This window comes from Stomoxys calcitrans, chromosome 2, assembly GCF_963082655.1.
Source record: "Stomoxys calcitrans chromosome 2, idStoCalc2.1, whole genome shotgun sequence".
In the NCBI taxonomy this organism is placed as follows: domain Eukaryota; kingdom Metazoa; phylum Arthropoda; class Insecta; order Diptera; family Muscidae; genus Stomoxys; species Stomoxys calcitrans.
Window position 1 is genome coordinate 230,647,893 of NC_081553.1, and position 22,704 is coordinate 230,670,596.

At 38.2% G+C, this 22,704-nt stretch overlaps 3 protein-coding genes across 6 annotated transcripts in view; 1 reads left to right on the plus strand and 2 right to left on the minus strand.

Moving 5' to 3' along the window:
- The window catches only part of LOC106091280 (circadian clock-controlled protein daywake), a 758,551-nt gene that overhangs the window by 608,783 nt on the left and 127,064 nt on the right, over positions 1-22,704 (plus strand). The gene's annotated exons all lie outside the window — the stretch shown is intronic.
- Positions 43-16,891, minus strand: LOC131995383 (vasotab). The gene is made up of 3 exons (XM_059364144.1): positions 15,708-16,891; positions 738-911; positions 43-668 (listed from the first exon to the last, which is right to left on the minus strand). The coding sequence occupies exons 1-3, from the start codon at positions 15,733-15,735 to the stop codon at positions 634-636; spliced, it is 237 nt and encodes a 78-aa protein (XP_059220127.1). The 5' UTR covers positions 15,736-16,891; the 3' UTR covers positions 43-633.
- The window catches only part of LOC106090626 (dynein beta chain, ciliary), a 34,410-nt gene continuing 33,891 nt past the window's right edge, over positions 22,186-22,704 (minus strand). The window contains exon 25 of the mRNA XM_013256930.2: positions 22,186-22,551. Within this exon, the coding sequence (XP_013112384.1) occupies positions 22,390-22,551 (162 nt within the window). The 3' untranslated portion in view covers positions 22,186-22,389. The remainder of the gene's footprint in view (positions 22,552-22,704) is intronic.

The window sequence follows — 22,704 nt, forward strand, 5'->3', positions numbered from 1 at the left end:
ATCCTAAGCTTTTTATTAAATTCCTTGTTAAAAAAAACACCGTTTCAGTTTTTTATTTTTCTTTTATTTCCTGCATTAAGCATAGTATCGTAGATTATTTTGATTCACAGAAATCTAATTGAAGACATAGATGAAGTTCTCATCACTAATTTAAACTTAAAAATATCACACAAATACCATTTTTTATCCATCAATTTTAAATATCGATAAAGCTAAGCCAACACATCGAACGCTTTATGTGGATGGGGGGGGGATTAGGAAATGGGATTCTAAGAAATTCGGATTTGTCCACTTCAAAGGATTCTAAATTTTAGTTAGATGTACATATTTATACGTATAAAGAGAGACTACAGACTAATTTATGATAAATATTAATTGGTAGATGTTTTATGCTCTAAAGTTCTGTTTTTGTCCTTGCCATTTGTATGAATCATACAATGATAGATTGTTATTTCCACTCGATTGACTGATCTTAAACTAAGGAGATAGCTTTTAAATTAATATAAAAAAAATGTTAATAAAAAAGTTGTATTTATAATTATTGTAGACATTTCAATCCAGATTTAAACGTTAACATTAAGAAGACCTCAAGGCTCTCTGATTTGCCTGCCTGCCTGCCCGCCTGTTCCTCATCTAAGGACAGTCCCCATCGCCAGTTTTCTGATATGCTATAAATAAAAAAGAAAAAAATGTCATTTAGTAGCTGAAAGCTGATTGCTTGGACCATTTGTCCTTACAGGTCTTGCGCAGGCAATTCTCTGTCTTTATAATGCACATGTTGTTGAATGTTTTGGTATCTCCACTGTCATCTGTGCCACAAACGGGCTTATAGTCCTGCAAATCACAGTTAAACTCACACTCCGAGTCCCCGGCAGGCGCTGAGTGGACGAAGGAGATAGCGAAAATGGCCACTGAAATATAAAAAAAGACAAGGAAGAAAGCGATAAATTATTAATAAAAAAAATTAAAAAAACATAAAAGGAAAGTAAAAATCTGCTAAGTTCGGCCCGGTCAAATCCTGGGAACCCACAATTAAATTATATGTTGGAGACCTGTGTAAAATCTCAGCCAATTCGAATAAGAATTGTGCCCTTTGGGGGCTCAAGAAGTAAAATAGAGAGATCGATTTATATGGGAGCTGTATCAGGCTACAGACTATAATAAACACGTATGTTGTTGGTCATGAGAGGATCCGTCGTACAACATTTCAAGCAAATCGGATAATAATTGCGACCTCTAGAGGCTCAAGAAGTCAAGATCCCAGATCGGTTTATATGGCAGCTATATGAGGTTATGAACCGATTTGAACCTTATTTGGCACAGTTGTTGAAAGTCATAATAAAATCGGATAGGAATTGCGCCCTCTAGAAGCTCAAGAAGTCAAGTCTCCAGTCCAGGTTTATATGACAACTATATCAGGTTATGAACCGATTTGAACCATACTTGGCACAGTTGATGGAAGGAAGAATAAGAATTGCGCCCTCTAGAGGCTCAAGAAGTCAAGATCCCAGATCGGTTTATATGGCAGCTATATCAGGTTATAGACCGATTTGAAGCATACTTGGGGTAAAAGTTGGAAATTAAAACAAAATACTTCGTGGAAATTTCAACCAAATCGGACGGAAAACTGTGTTTCCTAGGGACTCAAGAAGTCAAACCTGGGGATCGGTTTATATGGGGGCTCAATCCAAATCTTAAGCCTATTTTCAATCCCCAATGATCTACACGAATAAGAAGTTTATTTGCAAAATTTCAAGCGGATTTCTGTATTCGTTCGACTGCGTTCGACTGCTTCGTGATTTCGGCAGACGGACGGACGGACATTCCTATATCGACTTAAAAATCCAGGATATATATTCTTTATGGGGCCGTATATCAATATTTTAGAGTGCTACAAACGGAAGGACTAGGTTAGTATCCCCTCCATACTGTGTTGGTGGGTAAAAACATCATAATTGTGAAATTTATCTGCTGAATCCAATTTCTATACATTTTTTTTATACCCACACCAAAGCCCTGCACAAAACCATTCATTGGTTTTTGGTTTTTCTGTACTCGTGAACATTGAACCCACATGACGTTGTATTTCAAAACTACTGAAGAGCGAGACACTGAAGATAGAGTAAAACGAACAAGTTGCTGTTAAGTAGATAATCTTGAAAAACAGCCAACATCCAGTACTTGGGAGTATTTTTATCTCGAATTCATAGCCGCTACAGTGAGTTATGAGAAATAACTCGATATAAAGGGTGATTTTTTTGAGGTTAGGATTTTCATGCATTAGTATTTGACAGATCACGTGGGATTTCAGACATGGTGTCAAAGAGAAAGATGCTCAGTATGCTTTGACATTTCATCATGAATAGACTTACTAACGAGCAACGCTTGCAAATCATTGAATTTTATTACCAAAATCAGTGTTCGGTTCGAAATGTGTTCATTCACCGTTCAGCGATGAGGCTCATTTCTGGTTGAATGGCTACGTAAATAAGCAAAATTGCCGCATTTGGAGTGAAGAGCAACCAGAAGCCGTTCAAGAACTGCCCATGCATCCCGAAAAATGCACTGTTTGGTGTGGTTTGTACGCTGGTGGAATCATTGGACCGTATTTTTTCAAAGATGCTGTTGGACGTACAACGTGCACTCACTGAAATCCGAATCAATCTTTCTTTTGCTGAAAGGCTCATTTTATGCATTCACTCATCTCGTTACTTGGTGTCTTGTTTATCAATTTTACTCAGTTCTCAATTGTCTCATACAATGTTGTATTTTTTTGAACGAAGAGTTCAGTTCTTGAAATACTCCATGATTGTTAGTGTGTCTTGAAAGCAGAAATTAATGGTCTTGCACAAGCCTTTGACCCACACCATAGGATGGCGGATATACTCACCTAGTCCATCCACTTGTAGCACCTAGAAATATTGATCTGTGACGCCATAATGTATATATATTTTTTGATATTCTAAGTTGATCCAGCCATGTCCGTCCGTCTATCAAAATCAGTATGGCGGTCGAAAGAGTAAAGATATCCGGTGGAAATTTCGCACTGATACTTCTGATTGCTGTATTGCAAATGAACCATATCGGTTCAGATTTGGATATTGCCCCCCACATAAACCGATCCCCAGATTTGACAACTTCAAACCCTAGAAGCCTCAATTTGTTCACGATATAGATGAAATTTTGCCCGGAATGTTTATTCATAACTTGGTTGGTATTACCAAAACGGTTTTTATCCTGATATAGCTCCCATATAAACCGATCTTCCGATACTACTTCTTGAGCCCCTGGAAGCCGCAATTATTATCCACTTTGGCTGAAATTTTGCACATAGTGTTCTTTAAGGCTTCCAACCAACCCAATACAATAGTGCATAGTATAATCCAATCGGTCTATAAACTAATAAAGCTCCAATATAAATCGATCTCCCGATTTGGCACCTTGAGGTGTTATGATTTGGTAAAAATTACTGTACCACTATTCCTGATAGAAGCGATTATAACTACGACATCCCTGGTAACAGAAGTTACATAGACTTCTATACGACCAGGTGTGCTTAGTGTGTACTCTAAAGATCTAGAACTGGACATATCGAAAAGATTACCCGACCACTGCAGTGTGTATCAAGCTGAGATCCTTGCAATTAAGGAAGTTGTGGAAAATATCTTTTCAGAATGCCAGGCAGCCATTAAATCCCTGGAGAACGTATTTCTGAACACAAAAACCGTCCTCGACTGTCACAGATTTCTTAACGAGATGGCTGAACAGTTCAAAATTCACCTGTTCTGGGTGCCGGACTACAGAGATATCCCAGGGAATTGTAAAGAGGATGAGCTTGCGAGACTAGGAACTACCCTACACATTTCAGGGATACTAGAATCTGTAGGTATGCCTCTAGAGACATGTAAGCTAAGTTTTCAGGACCAGACCCGAAGGACAACGAATGATAGATGGTCACAAAGAGGGAGCTGTGAGTGTTCCAAAACTATGTGGCCTAATCTAAACTTAAAGATGTATACTGCTTTGCTGTCATTGGCTAGAAGAGACGTCTCAGTCATTGTGTCCGTCATGACAGGCCACTGTCTAACGACTTGCAGAAGCTGTGGGGACATCGAATCTGTGTGTGTGTCCCGCACCAGCAGTCAGAAGGAGTTCCACTTTAAGTTCTCACTTCTTTGAGAACCTGTCTGATTTAGCGGATGTGAATATTCCAAAGTTATGTGGCTTTTTAAAACGATCGGGATGGTTCAACGGTAGGAACTAGAAGGCATTTTCCTTCTTCTGTTCCTGGACGAAAACGTCTAAGTGAGTCTGATCGCAGACGGCCACTCAAACCTAACCTAACCTAACCTAAACTGTTTTTCAACATCCATGGTAAGTATTGTCGAAATTTGTGTATAACCTGATAAAGCTCCCATATAGTTGGTTAGCGCCGAATTGTACATAATCTGCACCAGAGATGGCATTCAGCAAACTCTATTTACGATTTCTTTCTAAAGAAAAGCTTGAAGATCGTTTCACGATGTCATAACGGGAGATTCGTTTATATGGGGGCTGTGTTAGGTTATGGACTGATTCAGACCACACATGAAACATACGGTATGTTGAAAGTGGAAACAGTCGTCTTAATGCCGAACCCGATAAGAACTGGGTCCTTCTGGTTCTTAAAAAGACAAATCGAAAGATTGGTTAATATGCGAGCTGTTTCAGGTTATGAACCGATTTAGACCACACATGGTACGCATGTATAAAACCGTGGCAGATATCATTATGATCCAGCCATGTTCGCCCGTTTGTCTGCTGTAATTAGGATGTACATTTGTTGTATTTTTTTGGATTATTCAATTAATCGTTATTTAAAAATTCAGTTGCAACGATTAATCGAACAAAATCAAAATAGGTTGTCGATTAATCGATCGGTATAACTGCCATTTACATAACGATCTCCAGATTGAAGTGTTAGATCCATAAAAAGCTCATTTATTACCCGATTTCACTGAAATTTAGCACAGTGGCTGTGAGGCCCTTCGACATCTGTGTCGGATATGATTCATATCGGACGATATTTTAATATATAGGCCCCATTTAGACCTATCCCCCGATCGGGTTATATTTGACCCCCATAGATTCTTCCTGAATATGGTATAGATCGGACGATATATGGATATAGCTGTCATATAGACCGATCTCCTGATAAACGGTCTTGAACCCATATAAGGCCCATTTATTATTCACTTTCGCTGAAATTTGGAGTTCAAACCATATTTGGATATAGCTGTCATAGAGACCGATCTCCCGATTTACGGTCTTGAACTCCAATTTCGGTATTTGGAATTCGGAACAGCACCTTGTATTAAATCCTTTGACGTCCCTGTCGAACTTGGTCCAGATAGGACCCTATTTCGGTATAGCTGCTGTGGATTAAAAAATGGTACAGTTTTTTTGACGAAATGTGGTAATGGGTATTAAAAGTCCGGACTTTTTTACCTGCGTTCTTTTTATTAATATTCACTGTTGGTGAAGAACGATTTTACGTTCATATAGGGATTTGAATATCAAAATTTGGTGAAGCGGTTTAAGCTAAAGCTCTAAACTATGAATATGACATTCAAAAGCGGACAAAATGTCACAAGCATTTATATTAGGGTGGGTAAATTTTTAGCGGTTGTCCAAATCGTACTTTACGATAAATTCTAAGAATTTTTGTCCAAGAAACCATGGGTCAAAATTTAAGACTTGAAAATCAAAACTGATCTTCCGGACATAAATGAAACAATATAAAAACGTCCAAGGACTTTTTTGCAGCATTTCCTAAATTTTAGAACAATGTATCACAAAATTAAAAAAAAATAAATCAAAAAAACTTTTTTTTCAAATTTTTAACCCTTTATGAACCGTTCGATTTTTTCACACAAAAAAACTAAGAAACTAAAATCGGATAAAACATATACATAAGTGGGAGCTATATCAAAATCTGAAGCGATATTAATGAAACTCTTCAGCTCCAGTTTTGGTTGTTGGAGACCGTAGTAAAATTGATTGTGCAAAATTTCAACCAAATCGAATAAGAATTGCACCCTATAGGGGCTCAAGGAGTATAATCGGAAGATCGGTTAATATGGGAACTATATTAGGTTATGAATCGATTTGGACTACATCAGGTTAAAGACCGACTGCGACCGCATTTGGCACGTAAGTTGAAGATCATACGAGAAGTCGTTTTTCATCCAAATCGGATACGAATTGCGCCCTTTAGAGACTCAAGAAGTATAATCGGGAGATCGGTTAATATGGGAACTATATTAAGTTATGAATCGATTAAGACTATACTTGGCATAGTTGTTGGAAGTCAAAACAAAACACTTTATGTAAAATTTCAGTGTTATTGGATAAGTATTGCTCCATCCAGAGGCTCAAGAAGTCAAGATCCAAGATCGGTTTTTATGGCAGCTATATAAAAACATGGATCGATATGGCCCATTTACAATTCCAATCGACCTACATTAATAGAAAGTATTTTTGCAAGATTTCAAGCGCCCAGTTTTTTTTTCTAAAGACAGACGGACATGGTTAAATAGACTTAGAATGTGAAGACGATCAAGAATACATATACTTTGTTGGGTCTCAAATCAATATGTCGAATTAAACGGAACAACGAACTTAGTATACCCTATCCTATGGCGGAAGATTTAAAAATCGGGAGAACATACATGAATGTATTGCAAATCTTGCCCATGAACATTCCTCCAAGGAACAGAGCAAACATCTCATAGATCAATGAGTGCAGTCCGATTCAAGTTTAAGCTCAATGATAAGGGACCTCCTTTTTATAGCCAAGTCCGAACGGCGTACCGCAGTGCAACACCTGTTTGGAGAGAAGTTTTATATGGCATAGTGCCTCACAAATGTTGCCAGCAGTAGGAGGGTAAAACCACCGCTGACAATTTTTTCTGATGGTCTCGCCAGGATTCGAACCCAGGCGTTCAGCGTTCATAGGCGGACATGCTAACATCTGCGCTACGGTGGCCTCCTATATGAATGTATATGGAAGCTATATTTAAATAAGAACCGATTTCTTCCAATTTTAATAGGATCCGTCGAAAAGCATCGATCAAAAATACAATTTATAGTTTCTACACAAGTTAACATGGACGGAAATACAGGCGGACAAGGCTTAAGCGAATCATTTCCATACATCCATCTCTTTTCCAAACAAACAAATGCACTAAGTTATATTACAATACCTTGCACCACAATACCTTGTCAGGACTTCTGAAATTTGAACGTCTCTATGAAAAGGTGTTGATCTGAGGCTTTCGCTTGGACTCAGGTTAAGGAAGGAGGTCTCCTATCACTGAAGGCAAATCCAAATTTGCCTATAAACATTCCATTAAGGAATAGGGGGCAAACTTCTCACGTATCAATTACTGCTGTCCGATGCAAGTTTAAGCTCAGTGATAAGGGACCTCCATATTATAGCCGAGTCCGAAAGGTGTTCCGCAGTATGACACCTCTTTGAGCAGAAGTTTTGCATTGCTGCCATACCATTTCGTACAATGGCACTGTACCTCTCTAATGTCGCAAGCATTAGGAGGTACAAATCTCCACAGGATTTGAACCCATGCGTACGTCGTCTTAAACTGATATGCTTACCTTTGCGATACAGTGACTACCAATTGAAGGCAGTGAATATAGATTCCAGACTTGATTATTTTGTATAGAACGAACTTAGGTCTCTTTTTGTGATTTCTACGAAAACTGTGACACCGATGGATAGGTCAAGTGGAGGAATATTGTCGACAACTGTCATCACCAAACAGTCCCTAGCGACATTAGCAAAGGTTCTTGGACCCATCTTACTGTTGTTCGCCTTAGTTCTTTTAGGCATGGGTTGCCCTCCAGGTGACCGCAGCCTTTTGGCTGACTGCGGTACAGTTTCCGAATCTAGACGTGTAGTCTTTAAGGTAGCCTGTGCAGCGAATTCCCTAGCCCAGTTTAGGGAGTTTCTCTCCCTATTAGTGAGAGTCGTAGGATCATTCGCTTCAAGCCTCTCAAAAAACCTGAGAGCGATGCGTCTTCTATTATTTAAACCTCTTAAAGAGCATGTTGGTTTGCTGGGGAAGGCCGATGGAAAACTATAGGCATGCGAAGAATGTATAGGTTCGGTCTTGTCCTTGAGACTCCAACCAGGTGTCTTCGTCAAAAGCCCCTGCTGACCAGTCGTCTGTCGGCTAGTGGAGCCTGGAACAGCCGCTCCGCCAGTCGAGGTTTTAGTAGCAGACAACCTGCTACGGCCTGATATCATCACCGCAACTGTTGGGTCTTTGGAGTACATTCTAAGCCTACTGCCGGGCTCTAGATCTGTCGCTCCACTGAAAACAGACGCAGATCATCAACCGCCTAATGGATACCTCTATCATCAGATTTTTCCAAAAATAATGACCTATTACCAGTTACAGGGAAATTCTTACCGAGTGAAATAACGTGCGCTCCACTTAGCAGTTCAAACATAGGTCAAAAAGGGACTTACCCCATTTCCTTGTTTTTGCAAGTTTATGCACATCCCTTGAATTTCCTAACCATTCTTGTTTACGTATCACTTGGCTGAGACTATGATTGATGGATGGCCCACATTAAACAGAAACACACAAAAATCCTCAGAGAACCAATATTTGCCAATTTGTTGCCAAGGTTTTGTCTGTTTAGAAATTTTTCCATTTGAAAACATGCGAATTTTGTGCGAGTTCATTGTCCGACCTTTATTAAGAGTTCTGTTGGAAAAGCTATGGCTGTATGCATTAGTTTTAAATTACGCAGATTAGTTGAAAGAAATAATAATGAAATCATCAGAGATTCCCTGATAAGAACTGTTTAATGATGCTCCAAAGATGATTATAGTCACCACATGTGCCCAATAGCCAAAAAAAATCGAAAGAAACACGTAGAATCTCGAGATTACTTTAAAGACTTGAGACAGATTAAAAATTGCTTTGAAATTTTATGCCGAAATAGTTGTTTATTTCAAAGTATTTTTTTTTTTATTTTAGAGAATTTAATTCGACAGAAAGTACGATAATATTGAAGAAAAAAAATTAACATATTCGTACCTCCTCATAATCGTCAACAAACGCGATTTTATAGCATTTTTATGTTTATTTTGCCATTAATTTATGTCAAACGTACAAACATACAATTTACGAAAATCCCTGGTAATGCTACAAAGTCTACAATGGAATTTGCTACGCATATACATACATATAGACTAGGGGATTGGCGGCTGTGTTCAATGTGTTTTTTTTTCTTGATATGATTTTTAAAGCCTCCATAAAAAATTGTGTACAGAAATTTTAATGGCATTCGAAATCGCAGACCATTTGGCGACGACTTTTTCGCTGTGGTTATAGTCTTCCTAGATTTTGAATTAAAATAAAAGGCTTTTTTTTCTCATAAAAAATTGCTATATTAGAAGTGTCTCTACTAAAATTTTTGGGAATTTTCCCACAATATATATTTGCTGCCTTGATATAACTACATTGTTGTGAAATGTAATTTATTATGATAATTAATATCGTCTGGAGCAAGGTATTTAATTATGATTAAACAAGTAAAAAGTCATTAAGTTCGGCCGGACCGGACTTTGGATACCCACCACCTCGGCTATATATGTAAATCCCATTTCGTCACAATCCGGTGAAAATTGGATAACTTAAGCAACCGCAATCGGCACGGACTTTGAGTGGTCTAATATATATGTCACTATTCAATTTTGTAGAACAAAATTTTGGTCTTTTTGGCAGATATATCCAATTCTGATCTGAACCATATTAAGGTCGGATATCGTGAGGCTCAGAAAATCTCACTGTTTCTCACAGGGAAATCGGGTAATAAATAAAGCTTTTATGAGCTTCATTCAGTCCCCTTATCACCGATCGGTCTATATGGCAGCTATATCTAAATATAGTCCGATCTGAACCATATTTAGGTCGGATGTTGGGAGGTCTTAACCTACTCACTGTTTAAAATTTCAGCGAAATCGGGTAATAAATAAAGCTTTTATTAGCTTCAGACCGCTTATCGGCAGACCGGTCTATACAACAGCTATATCCAAATATAGTCCGAACTTTATTATGGTCTGAACCTTATTATGGTCATTGTCGTAAAGGCTTAAACTACTCAGTGTTCAAATTTCAGCAAAATCGGATGAAAAATAAAGTTTTTATGGGCATCAGACCATTAATCGGAAAATCGGTCTATATAGCAGCTATATCTAAATAAAGCCCGATCTGAACCATATTATGGTCAGTTGTCGGGAAGCCTTGAACTACTCAGTGTTTCAAATTTCAGCAAAATCGGATGAAAAATAAAGTTTTTATGGGCATCAGACCATTAATCGGAAAATCGGTCTATATAGCAGCTATATCTAAATAAAGCCCGATCTAAACCATATTTACGTCAGATGTCGGGAGGCTTAAAATAACCCACTGTTTAAAATTTCAGCGAAGTCGGGTAATAAATAAAGCTTTTATGGGCTTCCGACCCTACATCGGGAAATCGGTCTATATGACAGCTATATCTTAATATAGTCCGATCTGAACCATATTTGGGTTAGTTATTGGGAAGCCTTAAACTACTCACTATTTTAAATTTCAGCAAAATCGGATGAAAAATAAAGATTTTATGAGTATAAGACCCTTTATCGGTCTATATAGCAGTTATATCCAAACATGGTCCGATTTTGCCCGTTCAAGAACTTAACCAGCGGGCATCAAAAAGACGTATCTGTGCCAAATTTCAGCTCAACATCTCAATTTTTAAGGATCTAAAGTGATTATAAAAGACGGACGGACAGAAGGATATATATACTATGTAGGGTCGGAAATTGATATTTCGATGTGTTGCAAACGGAATGACTAAATGAATATACCCCTATCCTATGGTGGTGTGTATAAAAATATCTATCAGTATTAAAGAAAATATCACAAAAAAAATCAAAAATCCTCTCCCTATTTTACCCAAGACATTGGTAGAACTTTTTTTATTCAAACGCGTTTTGACCGGCTTTAGATGATATTGTTCCTAAGGTTAGGTTGAAAAGAGAGTACAGATATTAATCCGCCCATACCACCATGGACATACACCTAAGCCAGTAATCGGTTTCTTGTGCGCTCTAAACACACAAAAAATACCCACAAAAAAAAGTTTTAAGTTAATAATTCCGTGCTACTTACAAAATTCTTAATTGTTTTCCATACCACTCCCCTAAGTTGGTTCATATCTGGTATTGTGTCCCCACCTAAGTACCGGTGTCTTTTAGCTGCGAAAGCCGGGTAATGGCATAAGAAATGTTCCAACGTCGCATAATCTTCCCCACATGTCCTACACATACTATCACTTGCCGCAACGATTTTGCATAAATGAGCTCGTAGTCCTATGTGTCCCGTTATGATACCAAAAGCTATGCTAACCTTCTTTTTACTTCCTTTTTGTAATAGCCTCGTCCTCTCACGATCCGGATCACCCTATAGGATTTTCGCCGACCTACCGACTGTTTCGTCGCCCAAGCCCTTAACTCGGACTGCGTCGAGCCCAAAGGCTTCGGATTAACCAAGTTTATTGACGGCAGTCGTCTGGCCTTCACTGGCAAAACTTTTGCTGTCTCATTCTCCCTTACTCCTCTATGGCCCGGCACCCAAACGATACGGATCGTGCCATCCTCAGAAAGGGCGATAATCTCCTCCTTACCCTGCAAAAATGTTCGTGACCTTACTGTCCTGGTTGTTATTGCCCTTGTGGCCTGTTTACTGTCCGTAAAGATGTTCACACTCGACGTCTTCGCGATAGCACCACACCACCTCACACATTCCGTGATCGCCCGGATCTCCGCCTGAAGGACCGTATTATGGTTAGACAATTTAAAACAGATCTCAGTCCTTGGATTCTCAATGGAGACCCCAGACCCACTCTGTCCTCCAGTTTTGAACCATCCGTGTAACATGATCTTCCACATGGCATGGTTACGTCAGTCCAAGACTGTGGCGGTGGCAGCAGTGCCTCGCACTCGACCTCAAGTGTCGTCTTAGATATCCGATTGGAAACCTCTGCCCTTCCTTCCAGCTTTCCTATCGACGCCTCCATTATACCGCCATGGTATGAGCTGCTCCCATCCTCAATCCATTCTCCCTTTGCCTTAAGTCTCATAACCGTAGTGGCCGTCTCACATTTAATCTGTATGTCAATGGGTCGGATATTTGAAATAGTCTCCAGTGCCCTAGTGGGCGTGGTCCTCATCGCTTCGCATATGCCAAGACAACATGTTCTCTGAACCCGTCGTATGGTCCTTATGTTGCACTTTTTCTCTATAGCAGTCCACCAAAGTACTGAGGCTTAAGTATGTATTGGTCTAATCACGCTCCTGTAGAGCCAGTGAACTCTGCTCGGATTCAGGCCCCATTTCGGGCCTACGGCCGGTCTACATAGTGCCCAACATCTGTGAGCCTTCTCAGTACGCTCCTTAGTGACACTTCCAATTAAGTTTCCTATCCAAGATCACTCCTAAGTTTTTGACCTTGTCAGATATCGAAATCGTTTTGTTGAGGAAACTTGGTACGTCAAATTAGCCCACCTTCGTCTTCCTCGTGAACAGGCATATTTCAATCTTTTCAGGGTTGACATTGTGACCCCTGGGTCTTTATCAGTCAATTGCCATATGCAAGACTATTTTGGCCCACCTGCATAGCTGGTTCGGATCCTTACTTCGAACCAGCCATATTCCTTCCTTCTATGGTTATCATGTCGAAAGCCTTGGTTCAAATCTCGCAGTGAACATTAGAAAAAATTTTCAGCAATGATTTTCCCCTTCTTAATGCTGGCAACATTTGTGAGGTATCCTGACACGTGAAAATGTCTCTTCCAAGTAGTGTTGCTAAGCGGCACGCCGTTCGGACTCGGCTGAAAAAAGCGGAGGCCTCTTATCTTTGAGCTTAAACTTTAATCAGTATGCACTCATTGATATAAAAAAATATCTCATGTTCCTTAATAGAAAGTTCGTGGGAAATTTTACATTACCTTTGTCATCAGTCGGATAGAAAAGTGCTACACATACGCTTGTGGGGCCCTAAAATTTTGAACAAGATTTTTTTTTGACATAGGACAAAGTCGGTCCAGATTTAGGTATAGCTCCTATATACAGTGGGAAGCAAAACCGAGTGGATGTTCCACTTTTTGCCTTTCTTTTGAATATTAAAAATGAAAAAATAACAAACCTATTTACTTATTTTAGTCGAATGCTCCTTCGCTTATCACGTTTTGATAATAATTACTAAAAATCTAAAAAATAAAAGGGGGACTTCCGCCACAAAAAATAGTAAACAAAATTGGCACATGCATTCAGTTTTGCATTTTAGAATAATTTAAAAAAATGGTTTGTTTTTGATAGTCTATTCATGAACCATTATTTTTTAAACATAAGTGAGGATATCTTGACACGTCTTTCATCAATTTCAGAGTAAAAAACTTAGAAATAATTAAATATATTATTGAAATGTTGTCAAATACCCATTTAACATAACTAAATAAACCAAATCAGACAAGAACTGTGTCCTTTGGGAGTTTAGGAAGTGCAATCGGGAGATCGGTTTATATGGGAGCTATAGCAGGTATAGACCGACTCAGGGCACGTATGTTGGACGTTATAGGAAAGGTCACTGTGCAAAATTTCAGCCAAAGCAGATAAAAAATACGCCATATAGAGGCTCAAGAAATATAATCGGGAGATCGATCTAGCTAAAATTTTGTACATAGCGTTGTGTTATTATTTCCAATAACTGTGCTAAGTACGGTTGAAATCGGTCTTTTAACTTATATAGCTCCCATATAAACCGATTTCACGTCTGGATTCTCTGGATGCCACAATTTTTGTCCGATTTGGCTAAAATTTTGCACATGGTGTTTTGTTACGACCTCCAACAACTGTGCCATGTACGATCTAAATCGCTCTTTAATCTTAGTTCCCATATAAATCGGTCTTTCGATTATCCTTATTCTGGTCCTAGAAGCTTTTATTTTGCTGGTTTGACAGAAATGCCTGTGCCAAATTTGAAGATGAATGGATGAAAATTGCGACCTGTACTTTGTTCACAAACTTACATGAACAGACAAACGGACATAGCTAAATCGAATCAGAAAGTGATTCTGAGTCGATCGGTATACTTATCAATTTGTCTAGCTGTCTTCCTTCTGGGTGTTTCAAACAAATGCACTAAGTTATAATATCCCTTACCTCAGTAGTGGTGTAGGGTATGCATATCAATCGATGAAGAAATAAACATAAAATAGTAGATCAGTATACTTTGTTACCGATCGATTTAGAATTATTTCCTTATTAGAATAAGCAATATCCAAATGTCTTCATATTTTTGTATTTTAGTAATTAAGGTACAGGTTCAAATAGTTGTGGGATTGTCATCAAATTGTTGTCCAGTTGACATCAAATATTTTGCATTTATGGGGCCAAGACTTTAAATCGAGAAATCGATCTATATGGTAGCTATATCCAAATCTGAACCGATCTGGGCCAAATTGAAGAAAGTTGCCGAAGAGCCTTACACAACTCACTGTCACAAATTTCGGCGAAATCGGCAGCTATATCCAAATCTGGATGGATCTGGTCCAAATTGAAGATGCATGTCGTGTGGCCTAACGCAACCCACTGTCACGAATTTCGGCAAAATCGGATAATGAATGTGGCTTTTATGGGCCTTAGACCCTAAATCGGTGGATCGGTCTATTGAGTTGCCCAAAAAGTAATTGCGGATTTTTCATATAGTCGACGTTGACAAATTTTTTCACAGCTTGTGACTCTGTAATTGCATTCTTTCTTCTGTCAGTTATCAGCTGTTACTTTTAGCTTGCTTTAGAAAAAAACGTGTAAGTTTTATTAAAAATGCATTTACTTTCTTTTAAAAAAATCCGCAATTACTTTTTGGGCAACCCAATATATGGGGGCTATATCAAGATGTAGTCCGATATAGCCCACCTTCGAATTTAACCTACTTATGAACAAGAAAAAAAAGAATCTGTGCAAAGTTTCAGCTCAATATCTCTATTTTTAAAGACTGTAGCGTGAGTTCAACAGACAGACGGATAGACGGACGGACATGGCTAGATCGTCTTAGATTTATCCATTGATCAAGAATATATATACTTTTATTTCGATGTGTTGCAAACGGAATGACAAAATGAATATACCCCCATCCTTCGGTGGTGGGTATAAAAACACATCCTTTATTAGGGTAAGGCAGGCCCTAAGATATCGAAAAATATATCGAAAAATCATGTAACCAACGTTATTGAATATGGTCGGAAAATTGGTTCAGCTATCCCTACTCCACCACTACTCTAGACCCATTATTAACTGCGCCGATCGGCTTAGAATAATTTCCTTTATCATTATATTGTAGTAATGTCGGTCTCTTAATGTATCGCTATAGCCAAGGTAAATGTCTTCAAATTCTATACATTGTATGTTTAGATTTAAGCGGATATAGCTATCAGAATTTAAATGAATAGTTTGTTTAAGTGCTAGAGTTTTGAGCGAATTTCCATTACAAATATACAACATTTTCGGCAAAGCGCGAAATTCTGAATGCCAACTTTAATTAATCCGCTTAAAACGTCTACTTTCGAAACACAAAGCTTTTCTTACTTACGGGCTAGAAATATTGGAAGCAGCTTCATTGTGACTCCTTGTAGTGATGCACACAGCCAACGACAATTATCCAATCAAGTTGAACTGCAGTAGTCCACTAATGAAATCTCGCTATAATCGCCAATAATCCACAAGTGAAGATTGTAATCCAAGAAATGGGTCAGCCGATAACAGGCAATACTGGGGAGTTATTTTAATGAGCACACTTTTCCTTGGCAAAAAGTGAATACTCTTTATGCCAGTCAGCCAGCCACACAAGTCACAATAAATTCAATTTTTTTTACGATTTGGTTTGAATTTAAACAAAAAATTCTTAATTATTTTTTTAAATTTTATTAATGTTTTATATTTAAAATCTCATTCACAATTTTCGTCCGAGTACTTTCTTAATGAATATTTTCACAGATTTTTCAGCGACGTTGTAGGTTTTAGCGCGAAATCCCGAAGCATAGCAGACACGACAGCAGCAAATTGCAAACTGATCGATCGGCACACACAAGAACCAACTGAACCGATAAACGCGCTGACGTTGTGCTAAAGGCTGTGGCAGAAGGCCAAGACAACTACAACACTGAGCAGAGAAATTACGTTGAACGATTTGTTCAATTGTTGCTGGAGAGTGTATTTTGTGTGGCTCGCTGCCAAAGGTGACGTTGCCGTCGACGTTTAACGAAGCCAGCCGCTTTTAGTTGGACACCAAAGAAGAACGCAGATCGCGTAGAAAGTTCAATCGATTGATTGTAGTTGCCGCCAACGCTGTTTTCGCGGTAATTTGTGGCAACATCAAATCGTGGCGAGAAGTGTGTTGTTTGGTATTCAAGGAGGAACACACCCAACTCCAGAAAGGGAGATTCTTTGAATTTGATATCTACAGCCGCAGCTCACGTAGGCCACTCAGGTATTGGCCGTAAGTATTTCACTTGGAAACAACGTTCACACAGCTTTTTTTTATGCCAACAGGAACTTTTAGTTTGAGTTTTTGCTGCTGTTTTTAGTTTGCAAAAATGTCCATTAACCTCTGGGTGGTCTTCTGGGTTTTGTATGTTGAAGCGGTTGAGTTAACGTTGTGAGTTTAGCTTTTTTAGTAAACCACGATGTATGTCCATTTATTAGGATTTGAATTGTTGCAATTACCGGCACACCGCGTTAGTTTCTGTTATCGAATCATGGACGAGTGTGCAAAGTTTCTCAGTTTTATAGATCCAGTCGGGCAGCGCGACGACGAAAATAATTCAATAGTTGTTGGTTATTCGTCGTCCGAATTCCAGTTGTTGCGATGCTATACTGGCAAACGACCGCCACACGATTACCATTTCTTTGAGTAATTTCCATGCATAACTCTCTCCCGGCAATATCGCCCGTTGACATGAACATGTACGAAAGGGGGAGTGTCATTGCTGTTTGAATGCATGGCGATTATCGGATTGAAGGGGCAAGTCTGTTGTAGCTCTGTTATAAACAATTACTCTGTGTGCAGAGAAAGAATTAAGAGAGGGATTGATTATAAGTCGGTATGATTGTAAGCCTTCAATTGCTTGTGCATTATTCGGACTCCAGAGATTTCTTATCTCAGATTTTGGTTCTTAGTTGAGAAAATACCCCATAGCTCATTTCTTGAGAAAATTGTGACGAAAACAGAAAGTCGTCTAGGAAGATATGCGTAAGAATGTGTGGAATATTCCTAGTACTCACATATGAAAATAAAACTACATATCAATAAAACAAAAAAACAGTGCTTCAAGTGATTCTCCATTTATTAGACTATTTCACGATTTTTTCTGCAAACGACGGTTTTAAATTGTTACTCAACTTAGTAACAAACACTAAAAAAGAGCAATCTTTTTTGCACCTAAATTGTCTAGGTATCTATGTATAGTTCGGCCCGGCCAAACTTGACACCTTTTTAATTGTTTTTTTTTAACCTTCGCAGGTCCAAAGATTTTTATGTAACTTGTGATCCAAAACCCACGGGGGTGGGTCAACTATTTAATTTGTAGGAAACTTCCACATGCATCTCGAAATTTCATACCTGTAGAAAGAAGAACTGAAGCAGACGACAATAGATATAGATTAGATATAACTCCCATATAAACCAGATTTCCAGATTTTACTTCTTGAGCCTTTAGAGGGCGCAATTCTCATCCGGTTTTTGTGAAATTTTGCACAAAAACTTCTCCATTACGTGGCAAGTATAGTTCAAATTGGTCCAAATCCTGATATAGCTCCCATATAAAGCGACCTCTCGATTTGACTTCTTGAGCCTCTAGAGGGCGCAATTCTTGTAGGATTTGGCTTTTGTATATCGCATTTATTGACCAATTTTAGCAAAATTGTGTATAACGTTTTCCTCTGCGACTAACACAATATCTGAGAAGTTTGCTTGAAATCGGATCGGATTTAAATATAGCTCCCACATATATTTTCGTCCGAGAAATATAACAATGAAGTGCTCATTTGTCAACCGTTTTTTTTCGAATAAACCTTAAAATATGTTTATTTGACGATCATGACAATATGGGACTCAAATGAAAGGTATTCGGGAGTAGATTACGAATATAGTCAGGAAAGGAACGGAAAGGGACCCTCCACCGTTACCCCAAAAACATCACCCAAAATCAAAAGTGGACCGATAAGGACAATATGGGTATCAAATGAAAAGAATGCGGGAGTAGATAACGAATCTGGCATACAAATTCATGTCGAAGTATAGGGGGTCACCCCAATCCCACAAAAACCCCCAAAATGTGCACATTAGCTAACCACGGATATATGGGAGTCCATTTGTTTGTTCCGTATAGACTGAAAAACGGCAAAACCCATTTTCTCGAAATTTTTGCATATTGTTTAGGTTTTTCGATATCGGAAGGGAGACGGACCCTCCCCCTTATGCCTAAAATACATCCCAAAATCAAAAGTGGACCGATCGGGACAATATAGATATTAAATGAAAGGTATTGGAGAGTAGAATACGAATATGGTATTAAAATTTGAGCCTAAATACTCAACCTCAAAACTCCCCCAAAACAGACATATTGGACGTTCATTTCAATATGGGGCTTAAATGAAAGGTATTCTGACGTAGATTTCGAATCTGGCATTCAAAATCAGATCGAAGTATGTTTCCTATGTCTGGAAGGTAACATAGGCTATATAAATTTTAGATATCGGGCGTTTTGGGGTGCGCCCTAAGGCACCCCCTAAATTGAACTTAATTACCGTTGGGAATAAAGATTGAATTTTATATCTATTTCCAGTGGAAAGTGCCGGTAGCCGCCCCAGCCCCAAAACACCCTCCAAACGGTTCATATTTACCGGCCATAGCAATATGGGGCTCAAATTAAAGGGTTTAGAAGTGCAACACGAATTTGATACCCATATTGAGTCGAAATGTATGAGGTGTCATTCCTCCCCTAATGAGAACATTACTCTAAGGAAGAACATTACCACCAGGAATCGCGAAGGGGCAAATTCTCAGTGCTTTCCGATTCAAGTTTAAACTCAGTGATAGGAGACCTTTTTTATAGCCGAGTCCTAACGGCGTCCCGCAGTGTGACAACTCTTTGGGGAAAATTTTTTAAATGACCATGCATAGCATTGTACCTCGCAAATGTCGCCAACATTAAGAGGAAATAAACACTGCTTTGGTACTTGGAGGCCACCGTAGCGCAGTGGTTAGCATGTCCGCCTATGACGCTGAACGCCTGGGTTCGAATCCAGACGAGACCATCAGAAAAAAGTATTCAGCGGTGGTTTTCCCCGCCTAATGCTGGCAACGTTTGTTAGGTACTATGCCATGTAAAGGGTGATTTTTTTGAGGTTAGGATTTTCATGCATTAGTATTTGACAGATCACGTGGGATTTCAGACATGGTGTCAAAGAGAAAGATGCTCAGTATGCTTTGACATTTCATCATGAATAGACTTACTAACGAGCAACGCTTGCAAATCATTGAATTTTATTACCAAAATCAGTGTTCGGTTCGAAATGTGTTCAAATTTTGACAAATTTTGTTCAGCGATGAGGCTCATTTCTGGTTGAATGGCTACGTAAATAAGCAAAATTGCCGCATTTGGAGTGAAGAGCAACCAGAAGCCGTTCAAGAACTGCCCATGCATCCCGAAAAATGCACTGTTTGGTGTGGTTTGTACGCTGGTGGAATCATTGGACCGTATTTTTTCAAAGATGCTGTTGGACGCAACGTTACGGTGAATGAACACATTTCGAACCGAACACTGATTTTGGTAATAAAATTCAATGATTTGCAAGCGTTGCCCGTTAGTAAGTCTATTCATGATGAAATGTCAAAGCATACTGAGCATCTTTCTCTTTGACACCATGTCTGAAATCCCACGTGATCTGTCAAAGACTAATGCATGAAAATCCTAACCTCAAAAAAATCACCCTTTAAAACTTCTCTCCATAGAGGTGTCGGCTATAAAAAGGAGGCCCCTTATCATTGAGCTTAAACTCGAATCGGGCTGCACTCATTGAAATGTGAGAAGTTTGCTCCTGTTCCTTAGTGGAATGTTCATGGGCAAAATTTGCATTTGTAAATACTGCTTTGTCCGATGTTCTCGCTATGATTCGAACGCGTTTAGCGTCATAGGCTACAATGGCACGAATTCGATATCCTCATTCAGGGCAAAGTGTCCCCACCCTAAAAAGATATTAGAGAGTTAAAGAAGGCACAGCGGAGTGGGCCCGGTTCGACTAGTACATATATATATTGCCCGAATTTAAAATTGTAGGTTAGGTGCAGGAAAGGCAAAAGTCGGGCGGAGCCGACTGGTTTTTATTGTTTTAATTTTTATTTTACTTTTGTTTTGTTTTATTTCTTTTTATTTGATTTTATTATATTTTATTGTAATTTAGTTTATTTTTTTTTATTTTATTTTATTGTAATTTAATTTATTTTTTTTTTATTTTATTTTATTGTAATTTATTTTACTTTACTTTTTTATTATGCAGAATTTTTTTATATTTTTTAGCTACTAATTTCAATCCTTACTTTATTGCTCCCAAGACATGTTACCCATTAACAACCCTTTAATGTAGGAAATTCCTTACTTCCTGGTACCTGGGTACAGTTTTAAATAGCAAATTCTGTGATGAACAGGAAAATCCAGGGAAATCCTAAAGTGCTAAATAATAAAATAAAATAGAAAGGAATTTGTATGGGCAGCTGTCGGAAGAAAGTGTTAATCCAGTATGAAAATGATGTGGGAATTTTGTATAATTAATGTATAATTACTTAAGGTGCCATCACACTATATGTTCTTGTTTTATGACATGTCAAATTTTGCTATTGTTAAAGTTGCACACAGTGTGATAAGAATAAAATTTAATAAAAAATCTGCTTTTGCTCACATTTTTAGGTAATATCATACAAAAGTAACATACTATTGTGATAGCTAAAATTAGGAATCATATGTATATTAGCAATTTTGACAGACATAATGAAATACCAATGATACATAAACAGTGACATGTCATAAGACAAGAACATGTAGTGTGATAGAGCCTTTAAGGTTGATTGGCGAAATATGAAAGTATGAGCTAACTATGGTTTGTTCTCACGCCTAATTTCTGAGTCATAATATTGCTGAAACAAAGTATCGTAATTGTAAAATGATAGGCCTCTACATATTTATTTAATCCACAACACTATAGAAACGATGAAGTGCGGTCTTATCAGTACCTCATTGAAATCTGTGTATTAGACAGTACTCATTATCTGGGTGATGGGAATGCTTGGTACTCGATTCCCATGATTGATTTCGATTGGTCAATTATGGCGTCATCGGGTGACGAGGATGATAATTCAAATCTCAACTATTTACAATTAGAGTTTTTTTTTCTAAATAGACATATTGAACTGCCAATACTCATGGGCGATTCATTCGCTCTTCCAAATGATGCCTGAATTCAAATAGTCCGTCCGTTTGGCGGCAACGCACAATGGCATCGTTATCAGTAGGGATTAGGTCGCTGAGACTGTTAGTCTCAATATGAATGTGAAGAGGGTGATTAATGTTCAGCGTTGAAGAGTTTTTTTTTCTTCTTTGAATTGTGTTTAGTTATATGGGTGCAGCAAATTGTTCCATTACAGTTTAATGTAGTTTTTATACTAAATAAAAATTAGAAATTAAATATTTTCTTTCAACTAATACTATTTCAATGTTCATCTTGTTTAAAAGTTTTGTTGTTTGTTTTCTTAATAAGTGTTTGTTGGAGATTACAAAATCGATGACCCACCCTAATACACCTACGTACTTCAAAGGATTATCTGATATGCTGTGACATAAAATTTTGAACAATAATAATTATTTGTGTGTGCCAAATTCGTAACACGTGCAAACCAAAAGATGTCAGCAAACACGAAACACGAATTTAAATATTAAATAATTACGGCACATGTGTGTGCCGTGGTCAATTGTTTTCCTGATGAGAAAAGTTTTCAAATTAAAACCATATGGTAGTATTTTCATTCTGCTGTCGGTGAATTAGCCTAAGGCAACATTTTATTGATTTCTAGAAAAAGACCAAAAGTTATTATTTTCAAAAGATCTACAAACAAGGTGCCATTAAGTTGATAAGAAAAAATTTTTATATTGATTTTGTGCGTGAAGGAAGAAAAAAGGAAAAAAGGGTTGTGTCGCAGTGTGGGGTGGCCAATGGCCCATTTAAGTTTGCAGCAACAAGGCCACACCGGCCAGAGTCCATTTTCCGGGTTTATCTTTGGTCTTCAAGTTGAATGTCCATACATAGGTCGGTCCCCGAGTGCGAGTCTTGTACACGGGACACTCATACATATTGCGCAGATCTTGTTTGTCTTGCGTGATGGCCTGAAAATGACAGAAGTGTAGAAGAGTATCGAATGATGAATAATATGTTGGAAATATATTGAGATGGAAAAAAATAGTTGCGACGCCAGCATAAATGAATGCCAAATTGTTAAGTTAAAAGGCGCCAGCCAGATCCGACCGACTTTTGAAGCC

Bases quoted from the DNA above. Each gene is read 5' to 3' on its own strand.
- LOC131995383 (XM_059364144.1), bottom strand. From the start codon at position 15,735: ATGAAGCTGCTTCCAATATTTCTAGCCC. The intron at 912-15,707 runs GTAAGTAAGAAA...TTTATATTTCAG, and splicing joins GCTTCCAATATTTCTAGCCC to TGGCCATTTTCGCTATCTCC. The intron at 669-737 runs GTAAGGACAAAT...TTTTATTTATAG, and splicing joins GAATTGCCTGCGCAAGACCT to CATATCAGAAAACTGGCGAT.